This window comes from Chiloscyllium plagiosum, unplaced genomic scaffold, assembly GCF_037043375.1.
Source record: "Chiloscyllium plagiosum isolate Xiang-an unplaced genomic scaffold, Cpla_swu_hap1 HiC_scaffold_6, whole genome shotgun sequence".
NCBI lineage: Eukaryota > Metazoa > Chordata > Chondrichthyes > Orectolobiformes > Hemiscylliidae > Chiloscyllium > Chiloscyllium plagiosum.
The window spans coordinates 130,694,737-130,716,037 of NW_028270144.1; the positions used below are offsets into that span (position 1 = coordinate 130,694,737).

Sequence of the window (21,301 nt, forward strand, 5' to 3'; positions counted from 1 at the left end):
GGTGCCCGTCACTCTGAGGAATTTGAAGCTCTTGACCATCTCAAAGGAAGATTGGTAACAGTGAACCCTTACCCAGTGCCACGTGCTGGTAGAGGTGGGAAATAGGAGTAGGTACTAGGAGTGGTCATCAGGGCATGTCCCACATCGAGCACATTATGAACTTATTCTGGGGACCGTGGACTCCATTTGGCATCTAATAGGAGATGATACATTGGATATGTTCACAGAACATGATTGTTCTCAAGATCTTGTGTTGTAAGCAAGGCTTGTTGGGTGAACAGCCATAAACAGAAAATGGAGTACTGACTGTGTTCTGGATGGGTGCAGCTCCAACAGCATTGAAGGAGCTCCACCCCAGGATAAAGCTGCTGTCTTGATTCAATAGCATACTCAGCACTTGGACATTCACTGCCTCCATTACTGATACAATGGCCATAGTGGGTACCATCTACAGGAAAAGGATTCTTGAGGCACACTGATAGTGTCCTTACCTGTGGGCCAGAGGGCCTGGGTCAAGTTCCACCTGCTCCAGAGGTGAGTCATATTCCCCAGTTTACGTTTTGTCGGGGCAGCTCCGCTCCTGACCTTGTTACAGCCTTGGTTCAAGCATGGACCAAAAAGCTGAATTCCTGAGGGGAGGGGAGAGGGACGGCACTTCACATCAAGGCTGCACTTGACCGAGTGTGGCATTGAGGAGCCCTAACAAATCTGGAGTCAGTGGAATTAGGGGTAAACTCTCTGCTGATTGTCGTCATACCTGACACAAAGGAAGATGATTGTTGATGTTGGAGATTGCTCATCTTAGCTCCAGGGCACCTCTCCTGGAGTTTCCCACTAAACAAAACTGGGATGTTAAACATACCATAGACTTAATGAGTGAAAGATGGGGGGGGTTTCTGTAATGGAAATTAGAGAGAATGTAATAGGGAGGATATACTGTCAGGATGAGGTGGCGAGAAATATGGGGCATAAATCCTGCAAAGATTGTTTCGATATGTCTGGTATGGTTCTCTCCTGTAAATTGTATGTGATCCATTGTTTCACTATCACCTTCAATCTTTTCTCTCCAATTATTGTTCAGTTCCTATTGAACGTTTAGTCGGCCCAGAATCAAACATGATTCAACATGTAGTTACAACATTTAAAAGGCATTGGGATAGCTACATGATAGGAAAGGTCTGCAAGGACGTGGGGCGCACAAAGGCAAATGGGACAGGTTTAGTTTGGGAACCTCGGTTGATGCGGACGAGTTTGACCGAAGGGTCTGTTCCGTGCTGTATGACTGTATGAGTCTGACACTGCAATATCACTGGGTTGGTTATCCAAAACCCCAGCCTATGTATGTTTGAAACACACCATCGCAAAAGGTGACATTTGAATTCAGTAAAGTCTGGAATTAAACACTGGCGTATTAGTGACCATGTAACTAAGATCCATGTAGGCCAGAGCAGGTAAACGTGGCAGACATATTTCCTTAAAGGGTATGAGAGAATCTGATGGGGCTTTTTATGGCATAAGGAAAGACATCTGCCGTGTTTACCTGCTCTGGCCTACATGTAATTCCAGACCCAGCAATGTGTTTGACTCTTGACTTACTTCTGAAATGAATAACAAGTTATGCAACTCAAGTACAATTAGGCGAAAGTGAGAACTGCAGATACTAGAGGTCAGGGTCTAGATTAGAGTGGTGCTGGAAAAGCACAGCCGGTCCTAATGAAGGGCTTTTGCCTGAATCATCGATTTTCCTGCTCCTCGGATGCTGCCTGACCTGCTGTGCTTTTCCAGCACCACTCTAATCTAGACTCCAGTTCAATTAGGATGGGCAATAAATGCTAGTGTTACCAGTGACACCCACATCCTCTAACCAACATTTTCAAACTGATACTCACAGAAAAGGAGTTAGATATGTATTTCCACAGCCATGGAGAGAGGCAAATGTAATTCCTCTCTTCAAGAAAGGAAATGGGGAAATCCCCGGCAATTACAGACCAGTAAGTCTCACGTCTGTCGTCTGCAAGGTGTTAGAAAGGATTCTGAGGAATAGGATTTATGACCATCTGGAAGAGCATGGCTTGATTAAATAGAGTCAACACGGCTTTGTGAGGGGCAGGTCATGCCTCACACACCTTATTGAGTTCTTTGAGGATGTGACTAGAAAAGTTGATGAGGGTCGAGCTGTGGATGTGGTGTATATGGACTTCAGCAAGGCATTTGATAAGGTTCCCCATGGTAGGCTCATTCAGAAGGTCAGGAGAAATGGGATACAGGGGAACTTAGCTGTCTGGATACAGAATTGGCTGGCCAACAGAAGACAGCGAGTGGTAGTAGAAGGAAAATATTTTGCCTGGAAGTCAGTGGTGAGTGGTGTTCCACAGGGCTCTGTCCTTGGGCCTCTACTGTTTGTAATTTTTATTAATGACTTGGATGAGGGGATTGAAGGATGGATCAGCAGGTTTGCAGACAACACAAAGGTTGGAGGTGTCGTTGACAGTATAGGGGGCTGTTGTAGGCTGCAGCGGGACATTGACAGGATGCAGAGATGGGCTGAGAGGTGACAGATGGAGTTCAACCTGGATAAATGCGAGGTGATGCATTTTGGAAGGTCGAATTTGAAAGCTGAGTACAGGATTAAGGATAGGATTCTTGGCAGTGTGGAGGAACAGAGGGATCTTGGTGTGCAGGTACATAGATCCCTTAAAATGGCCACCCAAGTGGACAGGGTTGTTAAGAAAGCATATGGTGTTTTGGCTTTCATTAACAGGGGGATTGAGTTTAAGAGTCGTGAGATCTTGTTGCAGCTCTATAAAACTTTGGTTAGACTGCACTTGGAATACTGCGTCCAGTTCTGGTCGCCCTATTATAGGAAAGATGTGGATGCTTTGGAGAGGGTTCAGAGGAGGTTTACCAGGATGCTGCCTGGACTGGAGAGCTTATTTTATGAAGAGAGGTTGACTGAGCTCGGACTTTTTTCATTGCAGAAAAGGAGGTGGAGAGGGGACCTAATTGAGATATACAAGATAATGAGAGGCATAGATAGAGTCGATAGCCAGAGACTATTTCCCAGGGCAGAAATGACTAACACGAGGGGTCATAGTTTTAAGCTGGTTGGAGGAAAGTATAGAGGGGATGTCAGAGGCGTTTTTTACACAGAGAGTTGTGAGAGCATGGAATGCGTTGCCAGCAGCAGTTGTGGAAGCAAGGTCATTGGGGACATTTAAGAGACTGCTGGACATGCATATGGTCACAGAAATTTGAGGGTGCATACATGAGGATCAGTGGTCGGCACAATATCGTGGGCTGAAGGGCCTGTTCTGTGCTGTACTGTTCTATGTTCTATGTTCTATTTCCTCAGGCCTATACTCATCCCTGGAATATCTGCATAACAAGGATACCTATGTCAGGCTTCTAATTACTGACTACAGCTCGCCTTCAACACCATAATTCCAATCAAACTAATCTCCAGTCTCCGAGACTTACTGCAACTAGATCCTCAACTTACTGATCCGAAGACCGCAATCAGTGAGAATAAGCAACAGCACCTTCTCCATGACAATCCTCAACACTGGTGCCCCACAAGGCTGCATACTCAGCCTCTTACTGTAATCCCTGTACACACATGACCGTGTGGCCAAATTTCATCTGAACTCCATCTCCAAGTTCACTGACAACACCACCATTGTAGGCTGGATATCAAATGATGATGACACAGAATAAAAGAAAGAGAGAGAATGCTTGGTGACGTGGTGCAAAGATAACAAGGTCTCCCTCAATGTCAGCAAAACTAAAGAGCTGATCATCGACTTCAGGCAGCAAGGAGAAGGGTACGCCCCTGTCCACATCATCAGAGCTGAGGTTGAGATGATCAAGAGCTTCAAATTCCTCAGAGTGACGGGCACCAACAATCTCCCTGGACCAGCCACATTGATGTGACAGTCAAGAAGGCACAACAATATCTCTTCTTCCTCAGAAGGCTAAGGAAATTCAGCATGTCCATAAGGATCCTCACCAACTTTTACAGATTACATTAGACTACATTACAGTATGGAAACAGGCCTATCGGCCCAACCAGTCCACACCGACCCGCCGAAGTGTAACCCACCCATACCCCTACATTTACCCCTTACCTAACACTAAGGGCAATTTAGCATGGCCAATTCACCTGACCTGCACATCTTTGGACTGTGGGAGGAAACCAGAGCACCTGGAAGAAACCCACGCAGACACGGGGAGAACGTGCAAACTCCACACAGTCAGTCGCCTGAGACGGGAATTGAACCCGGGTCTCTGGCGCTGTGAGGCAGCAGTGCTAACCACTGTGCCACCGTGCCGCCCACAGATGCACCATAGAAAGCATTCTATCTGCATGCATCACAGCCTGGTACAGCAACTGCTCTCCTCAGCACTGTAGGAAACTACAGGAAGTTGAGACCACAGCCCAGTCCATCACGCAAGCCAACCTCCCATCCATTAACTCCATCTACACTTCTTGTTGCTGTAGAAAGGCAGCCAACATCATCAAAGACCCCTCTCACCCCAATCGTAATCTGTTCCAACTTCTTCCATCAGTCAGATGATACAAAAACTTAAACACATACCAATAGGTTAAAGAACAGCATTTTCATCCGCTGTTATTAGACTTCTGAATGGACCTCTCAAATTTTAAATCTAATGTTGATCTTTGCCTTTTGTGCACCTTCTTTGCAGCCGTCACTCTGTACTCCTCACTCTGTACAATCACCCCGTCGTCTTTGTGTCTTTGTATGGTATGATCTGCCTGTACTACACGCAAAACAAAACTTTTCGCTCTGCTTAGGTACATGTGACAATAATAAATAAATCAAATTACTTTCCAATCAATCTGTTAGGAGATGTTATCCCAGATCTCTGATGAAGGAAAGATTTGTGCCTGTCCCCCTGGGTCAGACATAGGGACATAAACACTGAGCCACAAAAGCCCAAAGAGGAATGAGACAAGCACTTGATGTAAATTTAGACTCTTTAATTGTTCCTTATCTATTTTAAGCAGATAATTCAATCTGCCCCACCCTCTTAGTATCTCCAGTGGGATTTCTGTCATACAGGTGTGTCTGTTACATTATTCCTGGATCTGACCAAAACCCAGCTGAAATTCTTGTGTTCCTTTTGTAAGTGTGTCCCACAGATCTTCCTGATGACGTATGTAATTGTTTCTGACGTTGTCAATTGCGTACGTAAGAGGTGACTGCAATGTGAGCATCACACAGTACAATGAATATTATCTCAAAGGAAGACTGAACCTTGCACCTTTCACAACTGCAGGATATTTTCGGGTGTAGTTATTGTTATAAGTCTGGAAACTTGACACTCAATTAGCGCTCAGCAACCTCTCACAGACAGCAGTCAGATGTTGATCAGAGATTTTATAGAACATTCCAGCACAGTCCAGGCCCTTCGGCCCTCGATGTTACGCTGACCTGTGAAACCAGCCTGAAGCCCATCCAACCTACACTGCTCCATGTGTTTGTTCAGTGATGTTAGGGGAGAAATAAGACTTGGTCCATATACAACAGGGAGAACATTCTTATTCTTTCAAATCAGGGCCATGAACTCTTTCATCATATAAAAACGAAGATGCTGGAGAAACTCAGCAATTCTGGCAGCATCTGTGGTTGCAGAGACAGATTTAATGTTTCGAGTCCAACGTTTCCCCACTTCAGAGGCCAGGGGGACTTCAGTTCAATATCAAGCAGCACCTCCAACAATACAGCACTCCCTCAGAGCTCCCCCTCCGACAATACAGCACTCCCCCAGAGCTCCCCCTCCGACAATACAGCACTCCCTCAGAGCTCCCCCTCCGACAATACAGCACTCCCTCAGAGCTCCCCCTCCGACAATACAGCACTCCCTCAGAGCTCCCCCTCTGACAATACAGCACTCCGTCAGAGTTCCCCCTCCAACAATACAGCACTCCCTCAGAGCTCCCCCTCCGACAATACAGCACTCCCCCAGAGCTCCCCCTCCGACAATACAGCACTCCCTCAGAGCTCCCCCTCCAACAATACAGCACTCCCTCAGAGCTCCCCCTCCGACAATACAGCACTCCCCCAGAGCTCCCCCTCCAACAATACAGCACTCCCTCAGAGCTCCCCCTCCGACAATACAGCACTCCCTCAGAGATCCCCCTCCGACAATACAGCACTCCCTCAGAGCTCCCCCTCCGACAATACAGCACTCCGTCAGAGTTCCCCCTCCGACAATACAGCACTCCCTCAGAGCTCCCCCTCCGACAATACAGCACTCCCCCAGAGCTCCCCCTCCAACAATACAGCACTCCCTCAGAGCTCCCCCTCCGACAATACAGCACTCCCTCAGAGCTCCCCCTCCGACAATACAGCACTCCCTCAGAGATCCCCCTCCGACAATACAGCACTCCCTCAGAGCTCCCCCTCCGACAATACAGCACTCCCTCAGAGCTCCCCCTCCGACAATACAGTACTCCCTCAGAGCTCCCCCTCCGACAATACAGCACTCCCCCAGAGCTCCCCCTCCGACAATACAGCACTCCCTCAGAGCTCCCCCTCCGACAATACAGCACTCCCTCAGAGCTCCCCCTCCGACAATACAGCACTCCCTCAGAGCTCCCCCTCCAACAATACAGCACTCCCTCAGAGCTCCCCCTCCGACAATACAGCACTCCCTCAGAGCTCCCCCTCCAACAATACAGCACTCCCTCAGAGCTCCCCCTCCGACAATACAGCACTCCCTCAGAGCTCCCCCTCCGACAATACAGCACTCCCTCAGAGCTCCCCCTCCGACAATACAGTACTCCCTCAGAGCTCCCCCTCCGACAATACAGCACTCCCCCAGAGCTCCCCCTCCGACAATACAGCACTCCCTCAGAGCTCCCCCTCCGACAATACAGCACTCCCTCAGAGCTCCCCCTCCGACAATACAGCACTCCCTCAGAGCTCCCCCTCCGACAATACAGCACTCCCTCAGAGCTCCCCCTCCAACAATACAGCACTCCCTCAGAGCTCCCCCTCCAACAATACAGCACTCCCTCAGAGTTCCCCCTCCAACAATACAGCACTCCCTCAGAGCTCCCCCTCCAACAATACAGCACTCCCTCAGAGCTCCCCCTCCAACAATACAGCACTCCCTCAGAGCTCCCCCTCCGACAATACAGCACTCCCCCAGAGCTCCCCCTCCAACAATACAGCACTCCCTCAGAGCTCCCCCTCCGACAATACAGCACTCCCTCAGAGATCCCCCTCCGACAATACAGCACTCCCTCAGAGCTCCCCCTCCGACAATACAGCACTCCGTCAGAGTTCCCCCTCCGACAATACAGCACTCCCTCAGAGCTCCCCCTCCGACAATACAGCACTCCCCCAGAGCTCCCCCTCCAACAATACAGCACTCCCTCAGAGCTCCCCCTCCGACAATACAGCACTCCCTCAGAGATCCCCCTCCGACAATACAGCACTCCCTCAGAGATCCCCCTCCGACAATACAGCACACCCTCAGAGCTCCCTCTCCGACAATACAGCACTCCCTCAGAGCTCCCCCTCCAACAATACAGCACTCCCTCAGAGCTCCCCCTCCAACAATACAGCACTCCCTCAGAGCTCCCCCTCCGACAATACAGCACTCCCTCAGAGCTCCCCCTCCAACAATACAGCACTCCCCCAGAGCTCCCCCTCCGACAATACAGCACTCCCTCAGAGCTCCCCCTCCAACAATACAGCACTCCCCCAGAGCTCCCCCTCCGACAATACAGCACTCCCTCAGAGCTCCCCCTCCAACAATACAGCACTCCCTCAGAGCTCCCCCTCCAACAATACAGCACTCCCTCAGAGCTCCCCCTCCGACAATACAGCACTCCCTCAGAGCTCCCCCTCCGACAATACAGCACTCCCTCAGAGCTCCCTCTCCAACAATACAGCACTCCCTCAGAGCTCCCCCTCCAACAATACAGCACTCCCTCAGAGCTCCCCCTCCAACAATACAGCACTCTCTCAGATGTTGTAGGTTACAGAGGGACATAGATAAGCCACAGAGCTGGGCTGAGAGGTGGCAAATGGAGTTTAATGTGGAAAAGTGTGAGGTGATTCACTTTGGAAGGAGCAACAGGAATAAAGAGTACTGGGCCATGTACATAGATCCCTGAACATTGCCACACAGGTTGATAGGGTTGTTAAGAAGGCATACATATGCTAGCTTTTACTGATAGAGGGATCAAGTTTTGAAGCCACGAGATCATGCTGCAGCTGTACAAAATTCTGGTGCGGCCGCACTTGGTGTATTGCGTAGAGTTCTGGTCACCGCATTATAGGAAGGATGTGGAAGCTTTGGAAAGGGTTCAGAGGGGATTTACTAGGTTGCCTGGTATGGAGGGAAGGTCTTATGAGGAAAAGCTGAGGGAGTTGAGGCTGTTTTCGTTAGAGAGAAGAAGGTTGAGAGGTGACTTAATAGAGACATATAAGATAATCAGAGGGTTAGATAGGGTAGACAGGGAGAGCCTTTTTCCTCGGATGGTGACGGTGAGCACGAGGTGAATAGCTTTAAATTGAGGGGTGATAGATATAGGACAGATATCAGAGGTATTTACTTTACTCTGTAGTAGGGGCATGGAACGTGCTGCCTGCAACAGTCGTAGCCTCGCTAAATTTAAGGACATTTAAATGGCCATTGGATAACCATATGGATGATAATGGAACAGTGTAGGACAGATGGGCTTCAGATTGGTGCCACAGGTTGGTGCAACGTCAAGGTCTGAAGGGCCTGTACTGCGCTGGAATGTTCTACGTTCTATGAGTGGGACTTGAACCCACAAATTATCAGAAACTGCAGCAGGACCTTGATCAGCTGGGGAAGTGGGCCGAGAAATGGGAAATAGAGTTTAATATAGATAAGTGTGAGGTTTTGGATGTAGGTTTGCTCGCTGAGCTGAAAGGTTCATTTCCAGACGTTTCGTTACCCTACTAGGTAACATCTTCAGTGGGCCTCATGCGAAGCAATGCTGAAAATTCCTGCTTTCTATTTATATGTTTGGGTTTCAAATCTTCTCAAAACTCGATAAGTGTGAGGTCTGGCATTTTAGAAAGTCAAATCAAGGCAGGAGTTTCATAGTGAATGGGAGGGGCTTAGGGAGTGTAGTGGGACAGAGGGACCTTGGGGTTCAGGTGCACGGTTCTCTGAGAGTGGAGTCCCAGGTAGACAGGGCAGGGAAGCAGGTTTTTGGCACATCGGCCTTCATCAGTCAGGGCATTGAGGCTAGAAGTTGGGATGTTTATGTTGCAGTGATACAGGTCACACTTGGAGGATTGTGTTCAGTTTCGGTCACCTTGCTGTAGGAAGGATGTTATTAAACTGGAAAGAGTGCAGAAGAAATTTACAAGGATGTTGCCAGGACTCGATGGTCTGAGTTATCGGGAGAGGTGGGACAAGCTCGGACTTATTTCTTTCGAGTGTAGGAGACTGAGGGGGGAACTTATAAAAGTGTATAAGATTAAGAAAGGCATGGAGAGGGTGAATGCACTCAGTCTTTTTCCCAGGGTTGGGGAATCGAGGCCTAGGGGGCGTCAGTTTAAGGTTAGAGGGGAAAGAATAAAAGGAACCTGAGGGGTAACCTTTTTACCCAGAGGGTGGTACGCACATGGAATGAGCTGCCAGCGGAAGTGGTTGGGGCGGGTACATTAACAACATTTAAAAGGCATTCGGACAGATACATAGATAGGAAAGGGTTAGAATGACATGGGCCAAGTGCAGGGAAATGGGGTTAGTGTGGATGGACAGTTTGGGCCGAAGGGCCTGTCTCTGTGCTGCAGGACTCGATGATCCTTAAACTGACAATGAGAATGGTAACCAAAGATCGAGATTGATGAAGAAAGCACAAGAATCTTTCTTTGACTGGAATGAAGAAGGGCAGGAACAAAAGGAATGTGGTCATACTTTAGGTTCAATTTTCTATCTTTAGGGAGAGTCAGAAGTAGCAGTGAGATGAATAACAAGATGGCTGTGCATTTGTCGGAAGTGGGGAAAGTCAGAATGCCAGTCTACAGTTTCACAGGCTCTGCATTGAGTATAGGGCCTTCTGTTAAATACCTGCAGGCTGATATTGATAGCGGTACTGCCTCAGTGCTGTCTGAAAGGATTATTGTTCTTATCCAGCAGCTCATTATCAATGCCGGAAATCATGGGTGGTGTCAAAAACATCAGGGTGGATGGGGGGATATTAATAGGAGATGAAATCTAACTTTGCCAGTTGTCAGGGACCCCCCGCCCACTTGGGTTCCTGTTATTTTACACCCAGAGAATGTTCTGTTCAGTAGATTGGCAATGTGAGCATTCAAAATGCCTTTCGTACATTTCAAACCTGAAACACTTAACAAGGTAAGAAATTGGGGCTGGACTCAGGCCTTCAACCCCTTGAGAGTGCTCTACCATTCACAATCCCAGCTTATTTTCCACCTCAGACAATGTTTGCACTGTCCACACATTCCTGAAACTCTTACTGCGCAAAAACCATCCAACTTTGTCCTGAATGTTGGCAATGAAGGAGCATCAACAACCATGGAGCAGAGAATTCTAAAAAGTCACAACATGCTGAATGAAGAGATTTCTCTTTATCTCAGTCATAAATGATTAGTTCCTAATCCTGACAATGTCTCAGTGTTCTGGATTCCTCATTCAAAGGAAACTTTTTTTCATAAGATGTGACAACGCCACCATTTTACTGCAGATCCCTAACTGCCCTTGCCCAAAGTGACGCACTTGGTCATTTCAGAGGACAGTTATGAGACAACCACGTTACTGTGAGTTAGCAATTTTTGAGAAGATTTGTAGTTCAGGTTGATGATATGTATGTAAGTTAGCTCGCTGAGCTGGAAGGTTTGTTTACAGACATTTCGTCACTATACAAGGTAACATCATCAGTGAGAGTCTCTGGTGAAGTGCTGGTGGTATATCCCACTTCTCTACAGGTCTTGGCTTCTTAAAGTGGGTTTTGGCATTTCTGGTTCTTTTTTCCAAGGGAAGGTAGGTAGGATCTAAATCGATGTGCTTATCGATGGAGTTCTGGTTAGAATTCCATGCCTCTAAGAATTCTCGTTCGTATCTTTGTTTCGCCTGTCCTAGGATGTGTGCGTTGTCCTAGTCAAAATGGTGTCCTTTGTCTGTATGTATAGAAACTAGTGATAGTGGGTCGTGTCTTTTGGTGGCCAGTTGGTGTTCATGTATCCTGGTGGGACATTTCCTGCTAGTGTGTCTGAAGTAATGTTTTTTACAGTTCTTGCATGGTATCTTGTAAATGATGTTAGTTTTGCTGGTATTACATTGGACAAACTAGCAGGAAACTAGTTTATAAACTTTGTTATAAAATACAGTGAAGAGTGTTGCATAGTGTTGCCATTCCCTGGCGCTTTCTTAAAAAACAGAAAAATAAACCAGAACATAGACTCTAAAGGTAGAGAAGTCAGGAAATAAAAAAAAGGTGTTCACCTTCACAGTCCTCTTTGTTAAGTGCTCTCTATGAGGCCATGGGCCTGGTGACTAGGCACAAGTCCCTTCATCACTGCTGTGGGAACAAAGGTCTTCGGCACCACCTTACCTCCACCAACACCCTCACCACCATGAGTCCTCAGCGGACATTGCCAATTCAGAGACCATAGATGTTGCCAGGTACTGCACCGACTCAAACTGAACTCCACCACCACCGTGAGTCTGCCTCGGACTGACGTCACCTTTGGGTGTCATACTCGACTCAAACCCGGCTCCATGACCATCGCCATGGACCTGAGCTGGAGTTAGACGCTGCTGAGAACCTAAACTCACCCCCCCCCCGTCCCCTGCCCCCCCAGGGCAGGCAGGAGTCGGCACTGGGACTGCCTCAACAGCCTAAACATTACCTGCCTCACCTCCCTGCTACTGCTGTGATTCAGGTGGTTGTCAGTAAATTTCTAAAAAGAGAGTAAAGGCGACACCAGTCACCAATGGCATGTGGGGTGCTGGGCACTCATGGTCAATGTGACAGTGGTAGCGACCTGAGAGAAGAGCGGCTGATCAGTACAGAGTTGGCTGGGAACCAGCTTCTGTAGGTCAGACGGTGGAACACAATCCCAGTCACTGAGACCCTCTCTCAAGCTGACATACCCAGCACCCAACAAATATCAGGACAGTCACAACTGAGTTGGGCTGGTGATGCAGCCTGACGCTCACGATTCAAAGTGAATCTTCAATGGTGGGCCCAGGTACGGTGTGTGGCCCTCATGGGGTTGTCACTCAGAAAGCTTCACCCTGGTGTCTGAATGTGGCGTTCACTCTCTAACGAAGCTCGGCCATGGTCATTGAACCTGATGCAACCAAATAAATCAACCTTGCAGCCTCCTGCAAAAGCAATTTTGAATGGGGTGAAAGATTGCAGCACGCTGCTGTGCAGAGGGACCTGGGTGTCATTGTGCATGAATCACAGAGGGTTGGTCTGCAGATGTAGTAGGTAGTTAAAGCAAATGGAATATTGTCCAGCATTCCTACAAGGATGGAGTTTAAACATAGGGAGGTAATATTGCAGCTGTACAAGGTGCTGGTGAGGCCACACCTGGATACTGTGTACAGTTTTGGTCTCCTTACTTGAGAAAGGATGGACTGGTGCTGGAGGGGGTGCAGAGGGGGTTCACTGGGATGATTCCGGAGTTGAGGGGATTGGCTTATGAGGAGAGGCTGAGTAGATCGAGACAATACACATTGGAATTTAGAAGAATGAGGCAGGATCTTATAGAATTCTTATAGAATCACATATAAATGATGATGGGAATAGATATGATAGAAGCAGGGAGGTTGTTTCCATTGGCGGGTGAAACTAGAACTAGAGGGTATAGCCTCAAAATAAGGTGGAGCAGATTTCGGACTGAGCTGAGGAGGAACTTCTTCACCCAAAGGGTTGTGAATCTGTGGAATTCCCTGCCCAGTTCAGACTACCTCATTGAATGTTGTGGTTCTGTTCGCCGAGCTGGGAATTTGTGTTGCAGACGTTTTGTCCCCTGTCTAGGTGACATCCTCAGTGCTTGGGAGCCTCCTGTGAAGCGCTTCTGTGATGTTTCCTCCGGCATTTGTAGTGGTTTGAATCTGCTGCTTCCGGTTGTCAGTTCCAGCTGTCCGCTGCAGTGGCCGGTATATTGGATCCAGGTCGAGTCCAGGTTACTCATCCACAGATTCAATCAATTAGCACATCGACCTGGACCCAATATACCGACCACTGCAGCGGACAGCTGGAACTGACAACCGGAAGCGGCAGATTCAAACCACTATAAATGCTGGAGGAAAGATCACAGAAGCGCTTCACAGGAGGCTCCCAAGCACTGAGGATGTCACCTAGACAGGGGGCGAAACGTCTGCAACACAAATTCCCAGCTCGGCAAACAGAACCACAACAACGAGCACCCGAGCTACAAATCTTCTCATAAACTCTGAATATCTCATTGAATGTCTTTAAGGCAAAGACAGATAGACTTTTGAACAGTAAAGGAATTAATGGTTATGGTGAGCAGGCGGGTAAGTAGAGCTGAGGCCACAAATGATCAGCCATGAATTATTGAATGGAAGGGCAGGTGTGATGGGCTGGATGGCCTCTTCCTGCTCCTATTTCTTATGTTCTTATCAGAGGCAGAGAGAGAATATAAGGAAATTCCGAGACAGCAACTTGTTCAAATCCTTTACTGTATCATGCCCGTACTGCTGCAGAGGATTCTGGGTACTGATCAGTTTTGACAGTCGCCTACCCACTGACTGGAAAACTCCCGAGATGGTCACCTTTGGAATCTGGGAGGGTTTCCCTTTGAATGTCAACATTTCCAAGTCTCTCACTAAGCAGTCTCACACTGCGTTTTTTTAAATTTTTCTTACCAAACTGATTATTTTCAGAGTTTGCCATACTATGTTCCAGTTGCCATATTCCTGCCAAATTGCTCGTGTCCTCTATTTCCTTAGTGCACTCTTCATAGATTATTCTCCCAATTTATTTTGTATTGTCAGCAAACAGAAATATATTACTCTGTTCCTTTGTTGAAATTATTAATGTAAGCCGGAAATACTTGAGACCAAAGTCTAATCCTGGTTATAAAGAGCGAGTTATAACCTGCCAATGCAAAAATGTCCCATTTGCTTCTATCGTTTGTTTCCTGTCCATTCCCAATCCTTGATCCATGTCAATATTTCAGCCCCAGTCCCATGGGTTTTATTCTATGTAATAACCTCTCATATGGCACCTTATTCATTGCATTTTAAAAACTGAAATACACTTTGGCCAACAGTTCCCCTTATCCATATTACGATATTTATCAAACATGATTTCTTTTTTCCAAATCTATGTTGATACTGCTGAATCATATTTGGACTTTCCAACTGCACTGTCACAACATGTCTAATAATTCAATAACTATTTCAAAGCACCACCAACGGCTCAAGTAAGGTTTTAGTATGTTGTAGAATACTTTCTGTCATTTTCTCTCCTGTGAGCACAGACACTTGCTGGTGTTGGAAAGAGTTGACTTAGTTACTGCAATCTGTCAAATACAATTTCCCTTCCATAAATCTGTATTGACTCTGATTAATATTTTGATTTTTCAAAGATGTCAGCATTGTGTATACAACTGACACTGGGCTAACCAGGCAAAAGTGAGGACTGCAGATGCTGAAGTATCAGAGTCAAGATTAGAGTGGTGCTGGAAAAGCACAGCAGGTCAGGCAGTACCTGAGGAGCAGGAAAATCGACATTTCAGGCAAAAGCCCTTCATCAGGATCAGTCCTGGTGAAGGGCTTTTGCCCGATACATTGATTTTCCTCCTCCTCAGATGCTGCCTTACTGGGCAAACCAGCCTTTCTGTAAGAATATAAGTAGGAGTAGGCCATTCAGCTCCTTAAGCCTGCTTTCCCAATTAAATACAATCATGGCTGATCTCATCTTCATCTCAACTCCACTTTTCTGCCCATTCCCCATAACCTTTTAACCTGTTCCTAATTACAAAATCTCTCTTTGTACTCCTTAAATTTACTCAATGTCCCAGCAATCACTGCACTCTGGGGGAGTGAATCCCACAGATTGATGACCCTTTGAGAGAAGCCTATCCTCCTCATCCCTGTTTTAAACCTGCCCCCCCCCCAATCTTAGAACTATGACCTCTTATTCCAGATTGTCCCACATAAGGTACCATCCTTTCTACATCTACATTGACAATTCCCTTTAGCATCTTACATACCTCAGTTAGATTAGATTAGATTACTTACAGTGTGGAAACAGGCCCTTCGGCCCAACCAGTCCACACCGACCCTCCGAAGAGTAACCCACTCAGAACCATTTCCCTGCTAACATTAACACTAGTGGGGAAGGCAATTTAGCATGGCCAATTCACCCTGACCTGCACATTTTTGGATTGTGGGAGGAAACCGGAGCACCCGGAGGAAACCCACGCAGATACGGGGAGAATGTGCAAACTCCACACAGACAGTTGACCGAGGCAGGAATCGAGCCTGGGTCCCTGGTGCTGTGAGGCCGTCCCGCCATTAGATCTCTCATTCTTCTAAACTCTGCAGAGTATCGACCCAAACTGTTCATTCTCTCCTCATAAGACATACCCCTCATCTCTGGAATCAATCTAGGGAACCCTCTCTGAAACTGTGTCCAGTACTGCAGATACAGTCTCACCAATGCCTTATGCAATTACAATAACACTTCCCTACTTTTATACGCCATTTAGATCCTCCTTTTTAAACCTTATTCTTTTCTAAAATTGTGTGGTTAGGTTTGCTAATTTTCAATCTTTGGGTAACTGGGAATTGTGTAAGGTCAAAGCTAATGTTTCCAGCATCTCTATGGTCTATCCTTTTACAACCTAAGGCTGCAGATCATCAGGTCCTGGGCTACCTTTGTGGTTCATTGGAAGGAAGACGACTTAGGTAAAGGTGCAAATGATGCCAGCCTAGGTTGACAGAAAGCAAGGACCAGGTTGCTGAACTTAACATGAATCACTATAGGGTGGCATGGTAATAATAGTTTCTATCAAATCTTTTAATCATCTTAAATAGCTCATGCTTCTGAAATGGAAAGAATGTAACCTATCCTCTTCATTTAACCCTTTCATCACTGGGCTCATTCTGGGGACTCTCTCAAGATTTAATATCTCCATCCTGTGATATGGTGCTTTATATAACCCAAACTTCACCTCCTCGCTGTTATACAACTGTGTTCCTGTTAATTCAGCTCTTGAGTTATCATTTGTCCTCTAGTTTTCAAATCCTTGAGTCCCTCCACTCCTCCACAGTTCCAAGCTGCTCATCATTTGGAAAATACTTTGATGACATCACATTTGGCCACTTTGCAGTCTGTTGTGCTGCACTTTAGATCAGATGATAGTCTCAGCTCCCAGAGCAAGATCAGATTCAGAATCCCTACACTATCAGAATGAAGAGTGGTTGATTTGGATAGCTCTGTAGTGATTAGAGTGAGGTCAACCAGGTGGACGTTATAGAATTGAATTCCCTGACTGGGCTGTTAGCCTGGTTCAATCAGGGAGCCCTGGCTGACAGATAGCAACAGGAGGGTCAGGGTTTCTGTTCACTCTGAGAGCTGGCTCTGAGGGAGCTGGAGCAGTGTCAGGGACTTGGTGATGGGATACTGGCCTCTGGGGAGTTATGTCAAGTTCAGCTAGCTGGACAGCTGATTTGAAATACAGAGTAATGCCAGAATGTGGGTTCAATTTCTGCATTAGCTTTGGTTACAATGAGGGACTTTCCTTGTCAAACCTTTCCTCTTACTTGAAGTGTGGTGACTCTCAGGCTAAACCATCACCAATCATCTCTCTCTAATGAGAGAGCAGCCTTATATTCTGCTAAAGACACGTCAACCCTACATTCAGAGGGCACTTAGCTGAGCCATTCTGACAATGCACTTGTGAAACAGGTGAATGAAGCCTCAGCATCCTAAATAAATGTGTAAACAAAGAACAAACAACATTTACAGCCCAGGAACAGGCCCTTCGACCCTCCAAGCCTGAGCTGATCTAAATGTACTGTCTAAGCCTGTCGATCAATTCCTAAGCATCAGTATCCCTCTGCTCCCCACCTACTCATGCATCTGTCCAGATGCATCTTAAATGAATCTACCGTGCCTACTGGCAACGCCTTCCATCACCCACCACCCTCTGTGTAAAGTACTTGCTGCATGTATCCCCCTTAAACTTTCCACCTCTCACCTTGAAAGCGTGACCTCTCGTTACTGAATCCTTCACCCTGGGAAAAAGCTTGTCTCTATCCACCTTGTCTGTACCCTTCATGATTTTGTAAACCTCAATCAGGTCCCCCCTCAATCTCCTTTTTTCTAATGAAAGCAATCCTAACCTACTCAACCTCTCTTCATAGCTAGCACCTTCCATACCAGGCAACATCCTCGTAAACCTTCTCTGCACCCTCTTCAAAGCGTCCACATCCTTTTGGTAATGTGGCGACCAGAACTGTACACAGTATTCTAAATCCGGCTGAACCAAAGTCTTGTACAATTATAACATGACCTGCCAGCTCGTATACTCAATACCCCTAAATCAGTTGGTTTTAACAGGATTGACTGATATCTCACTTCTCATAAAGTAACTCATTAGTTTTGATCATAATTCCTCTTGATTCCCTGTTGAAGTTGCTGGTGCACAGATCCACAGATGCTGGATGAACTGTGATCACTTCCCAGAATTTAACATTCAACAAGAATACTTTGAAAGAATCCCTACAGTTGGAAATGGCCATTCAGTCCATCATGTCTGCACCAACCTTCTGAAGAGCATTCCACCCCACCCAGCCCCTTACTGTATCCCCATAATCCTGCGTTTCCCCGGGCCAATCCACCCAACCTGCACATCTTTGGATTGTGGGAGGAAACCCACGCAGACACGGAGAGAATGTGCAAACTCCACACAGTCAGTTGCCCGAGGCTGGAATCAAACCCAGGTCCCTGGCACTAAGAGGCAGCAATGCCAACCTCTTTGGGAGGTCTTGGGGATTTGAGGATGTTGTGTAAGTGGAGGTTTGGGTATTTGTGTCTGATTGAACCAAGTGGGAGTTGCTGGGCTTAAACTGGCTTCCATGTTTTCTACAGCAATGACTATACAAGGCAAAGTCTTCCATTGGCTGGATTAGGCTTTGGGACATCCTATGGCTGTGAAAGGAGTTACATAAATGTAAGGCATGAGGGGCATGGATAGGGTGAATAGTTAAGGTCTGTTCCTCAGGGTGGGGGAGTCCAAGTCTGGAGGGTATAGGTCTAAGGTGAGAGGGGAAATATTTAAAAGGGACTTAAGGGACAATATTTTCACACAGAGGGTGGTGTGTGTATGGAATGAGCTGCCAGAGGAAGTGGTGGAGGCTGGTATAATTACAACATTTAAAGGCATCTGGATGGGCGCAGGAAGGGTTTAGAGGGATATGGGCCAATTGCTGGCAAATGGGACTAGATTAATTTAGGATATCTGGTCAGCATGGACAGGTTGAACTGAAGAGTGTGTTTCCGTGTTGTATATCTCTATGACTCCTAAGTATTTCTTATTTTTAAAATGATAAATTATTGTGATGTGGAATGCACTGCCTGAAAGGACATTGGAAGCAGATTTAAGAACAACTTTCAAAAGGAAATTGCAGATTGGATAAATAATTACAAAGAGAATATGTACTGGGCTATGAGGGGAGGGACAGCTGGTGAAAAGTAAGGGGAGTGGGGATAACCGGACATCTCTGCCAAAGAGCCAGCACAGGTAGGATGGGTGAATGGCCACCTTTCTTGCATAAAATCTTTCTTTCTCCCGAGCGGATGGCAGCTGTAGATGTTTGCTGATGCTGCAGTGAGTTCACTTTCCTGTTCTAACTGGTTACCAGAAATTAGTTTATTCTGTATCTTGTTAGCCATGTCATGCTCAGGCATGAGCAGAGAGATCAGATCTGTCCACATTCATAGCTTCAATTAGAATTTAGTGAGTCACTTGCAGTGACATGCTGCATGTGAGGCAAAGATTGTGTTCTCCAAACACTTTCCCAAACCCTCTCTCAATCAGTAAATACCAGATGGGAAGGAATTGCATTAATATAGCAGCCTTCTTGACCACAGGTCAACCCCACATCTTCGAGGAGAAAAACAGTTTATCTATAAAGGCAAGCTGAAACTAGACCCGGCAGCCCCTCTGTTCACCACCTCCCACCCCACATCAGCTTCTGCAGTTGATACTCTCTCTGGATTTGCAATTATAAAGCAGAGCACAAGAGCCGCCAATGTTTGAGGGTTAAAGAACAGTGAAAGTCACTCCTTCTCTCCTGCAATCTCTGCATCGTTAATAGCTCCAGGATCATTGACTTCCTCATAGTCGGTGAAGTATTTCAAACCATTTTCCACCAAAGGCGTTTCAGTTTCAGTAACTCTGTGTCAAACTTCCACTTACTCTCAACCTGCTTGACTAGCTTTCAAGTGATCATTGAAATGATTGAAAAGTTGATGGGGGGGGGGGGTTAAAGATTCAAACTGGATTGATTAAACACCCACAACCCCTCACCTTCCCCAAAGCCGTCTCACCTGTGGAGTTCCAGATGGTTTTATTTCCTGTCCGATGCTGTCTGCGCTCTTCAAGTAATTGGCCCATTTTTTGAGAAGTCTCATTTAAAACAAGTGTAAGTGGCTGCTGTCTGACATGAAGAGATAAATATACTGCAGCTAGAGCGAGAGGCAGGGACCAAGCTGCTGGCAGGCAAACAGTTCCCCGGATGGGCTCTGACAATGACACAAGAGTCTCACCTGAAAGATGATCTTCCACCTGTCACCAGGGAGACAGCAGCAAAACACCTGGAGGGCACTGTGTTTATCACAGGTTTACTAATCCAGAGCGACAGAGGGTGGAGCTACTCACACACCAATCCTTCCAGATTAGTTTTGTGTTTGGTGTCAGTGGAATATTTCCAATCTATGATGGAAGGGCAAAAATGCAAAACACAAACAATACAGCACATCCTCTGAATAACCTCGGAACAGGAGAAGATCACAGCAAAGGCTTTTTATAATATCGAGCATAGTACTCCCAATGCAGCACGGAGGGAGGGTCTGTACTGAAGGAGCGCCGCACTGTCGGAGGGACAGTGCTGAGGGAGTGGGCTTTGTCGGAGGGTCAGTGCTGAGGGAGTACTGCACTGTCGGAGGGTCAGTGCTGAGGGAGTGGGCACTGTCGGAGGGTCAGTGCTGAGGGAGTGGGCACTATCGGAGGGTCAGTGCTGAGGGAGCACCGCACGGACAGAGGGTCAGTGCTGAGGGAGTGGGCACTGTCGGAGGGTCAGTGCCGAGGGAGTGGGCACTGTCGGAGGGTCAGTGCCGAGGGAGTGGGCACTGTCGGAGGGTCAGTGCTGAGGGAGTGGGCACTGTCGGAGGGTCAGTGCTGAGGGAGCTCCGCACTGTCGGTGGGTCAGCGCCGAGGGAGTGGGCACTGTCGGAGGGTCAGTGCTGAGGGAGTGGGCACTGTCGGAGGGTCAGTGCTGAGGGAGAGGGCACTATCGGAGGGTCAGTGCTGAGGGAGTGCCGCACTGTCGGAGGGTCAGTGCTGAGGGAGTGGGCACTATCGGAGGGTCAGTGCTGAGGGAGCACCGCACGGACAGAGGGTCAGTGCTGAGGGAGTGGGCACTGTCGGAGGGTCAGTGCCGAGGGAGTGGGCACTGTCGGAGGGTCAGTGCTGAGGGAGAGGGCACTGTCGGAGGGTCAGTGCTGAGGGAGTGGGCACTGTCGGAGGGTCAGTGCTGAGGGAGCTCCGCACTGTCGGAGGGTCAGTGCCGAGGGAGTGGGCACTGTCGGAGGGTCAGTGCTGAGGGAGTGGGCACTGTCGGAGGGTCAGTGCTGAGGGAGCTCCGCACTGTCGGTGGGTCAGCGCCGAGGGAGTGGGCACTGTCGGAGGGTCAGTGCTGAGGGACTGGGCACTGTCGGAGGGTCAGTGCTGAGGGAGAGGGCACTGTCGGAGGGTCAGTGCTGAGGGAGTGGGCACTGTCAGAGGGTCCGTGCTGAGGGAATGGGCACTGTCGGAGGGTCAGTGCTGAGAGAGTGGGCACTGTCGGAGGGTCAGTGCTGAGGGAGTGGGCACTGTCGGAGGGTCAGCGCCGAGGGACTGCCGCACTGTTGGAGGGTCAGCGCCAAGGGAGGGCCGCACTGACGGAGGGTCAGCGCCGAGGGAGTAGGCACTGTCGGAGGGTCCGTGCTGAGGGAGCGCCGCACTGTCGGAGGGTCAGCGCAGAGGGAGTGGGCACTGTCGGAGGGTCAGCG

The 21,301-nt window shown here is 47.8% G+C and overlaps 1 protein-coding gene across 1 annotated transcript in view; it reads right to left on the reverse strand.

Annotated features, from left to right (window-relative positions):
* Nucleotides 1–19,787, reverse strand: part of slc6a7 (solute carrier family 6 member 7) — a 75,679-nt gene extending 55,892 nt beyond the window's left edge. The window contains exon 1 of the mRNA XM_087988559.1: nucleotides 19,580–19,787. Coding sequence (XP_087844685.1) covers nucleotides 19,580–19,663 — 84 coding nt within the window. The 5' untranslated portion in view covers nucleotides 19,664–19,787. The remainder of the gene's footprint in view (nucleotides 1–19,579) is intronic.
* Nucleotides 19,788–21,301: the final 1,514 nt, after the last annotated feature.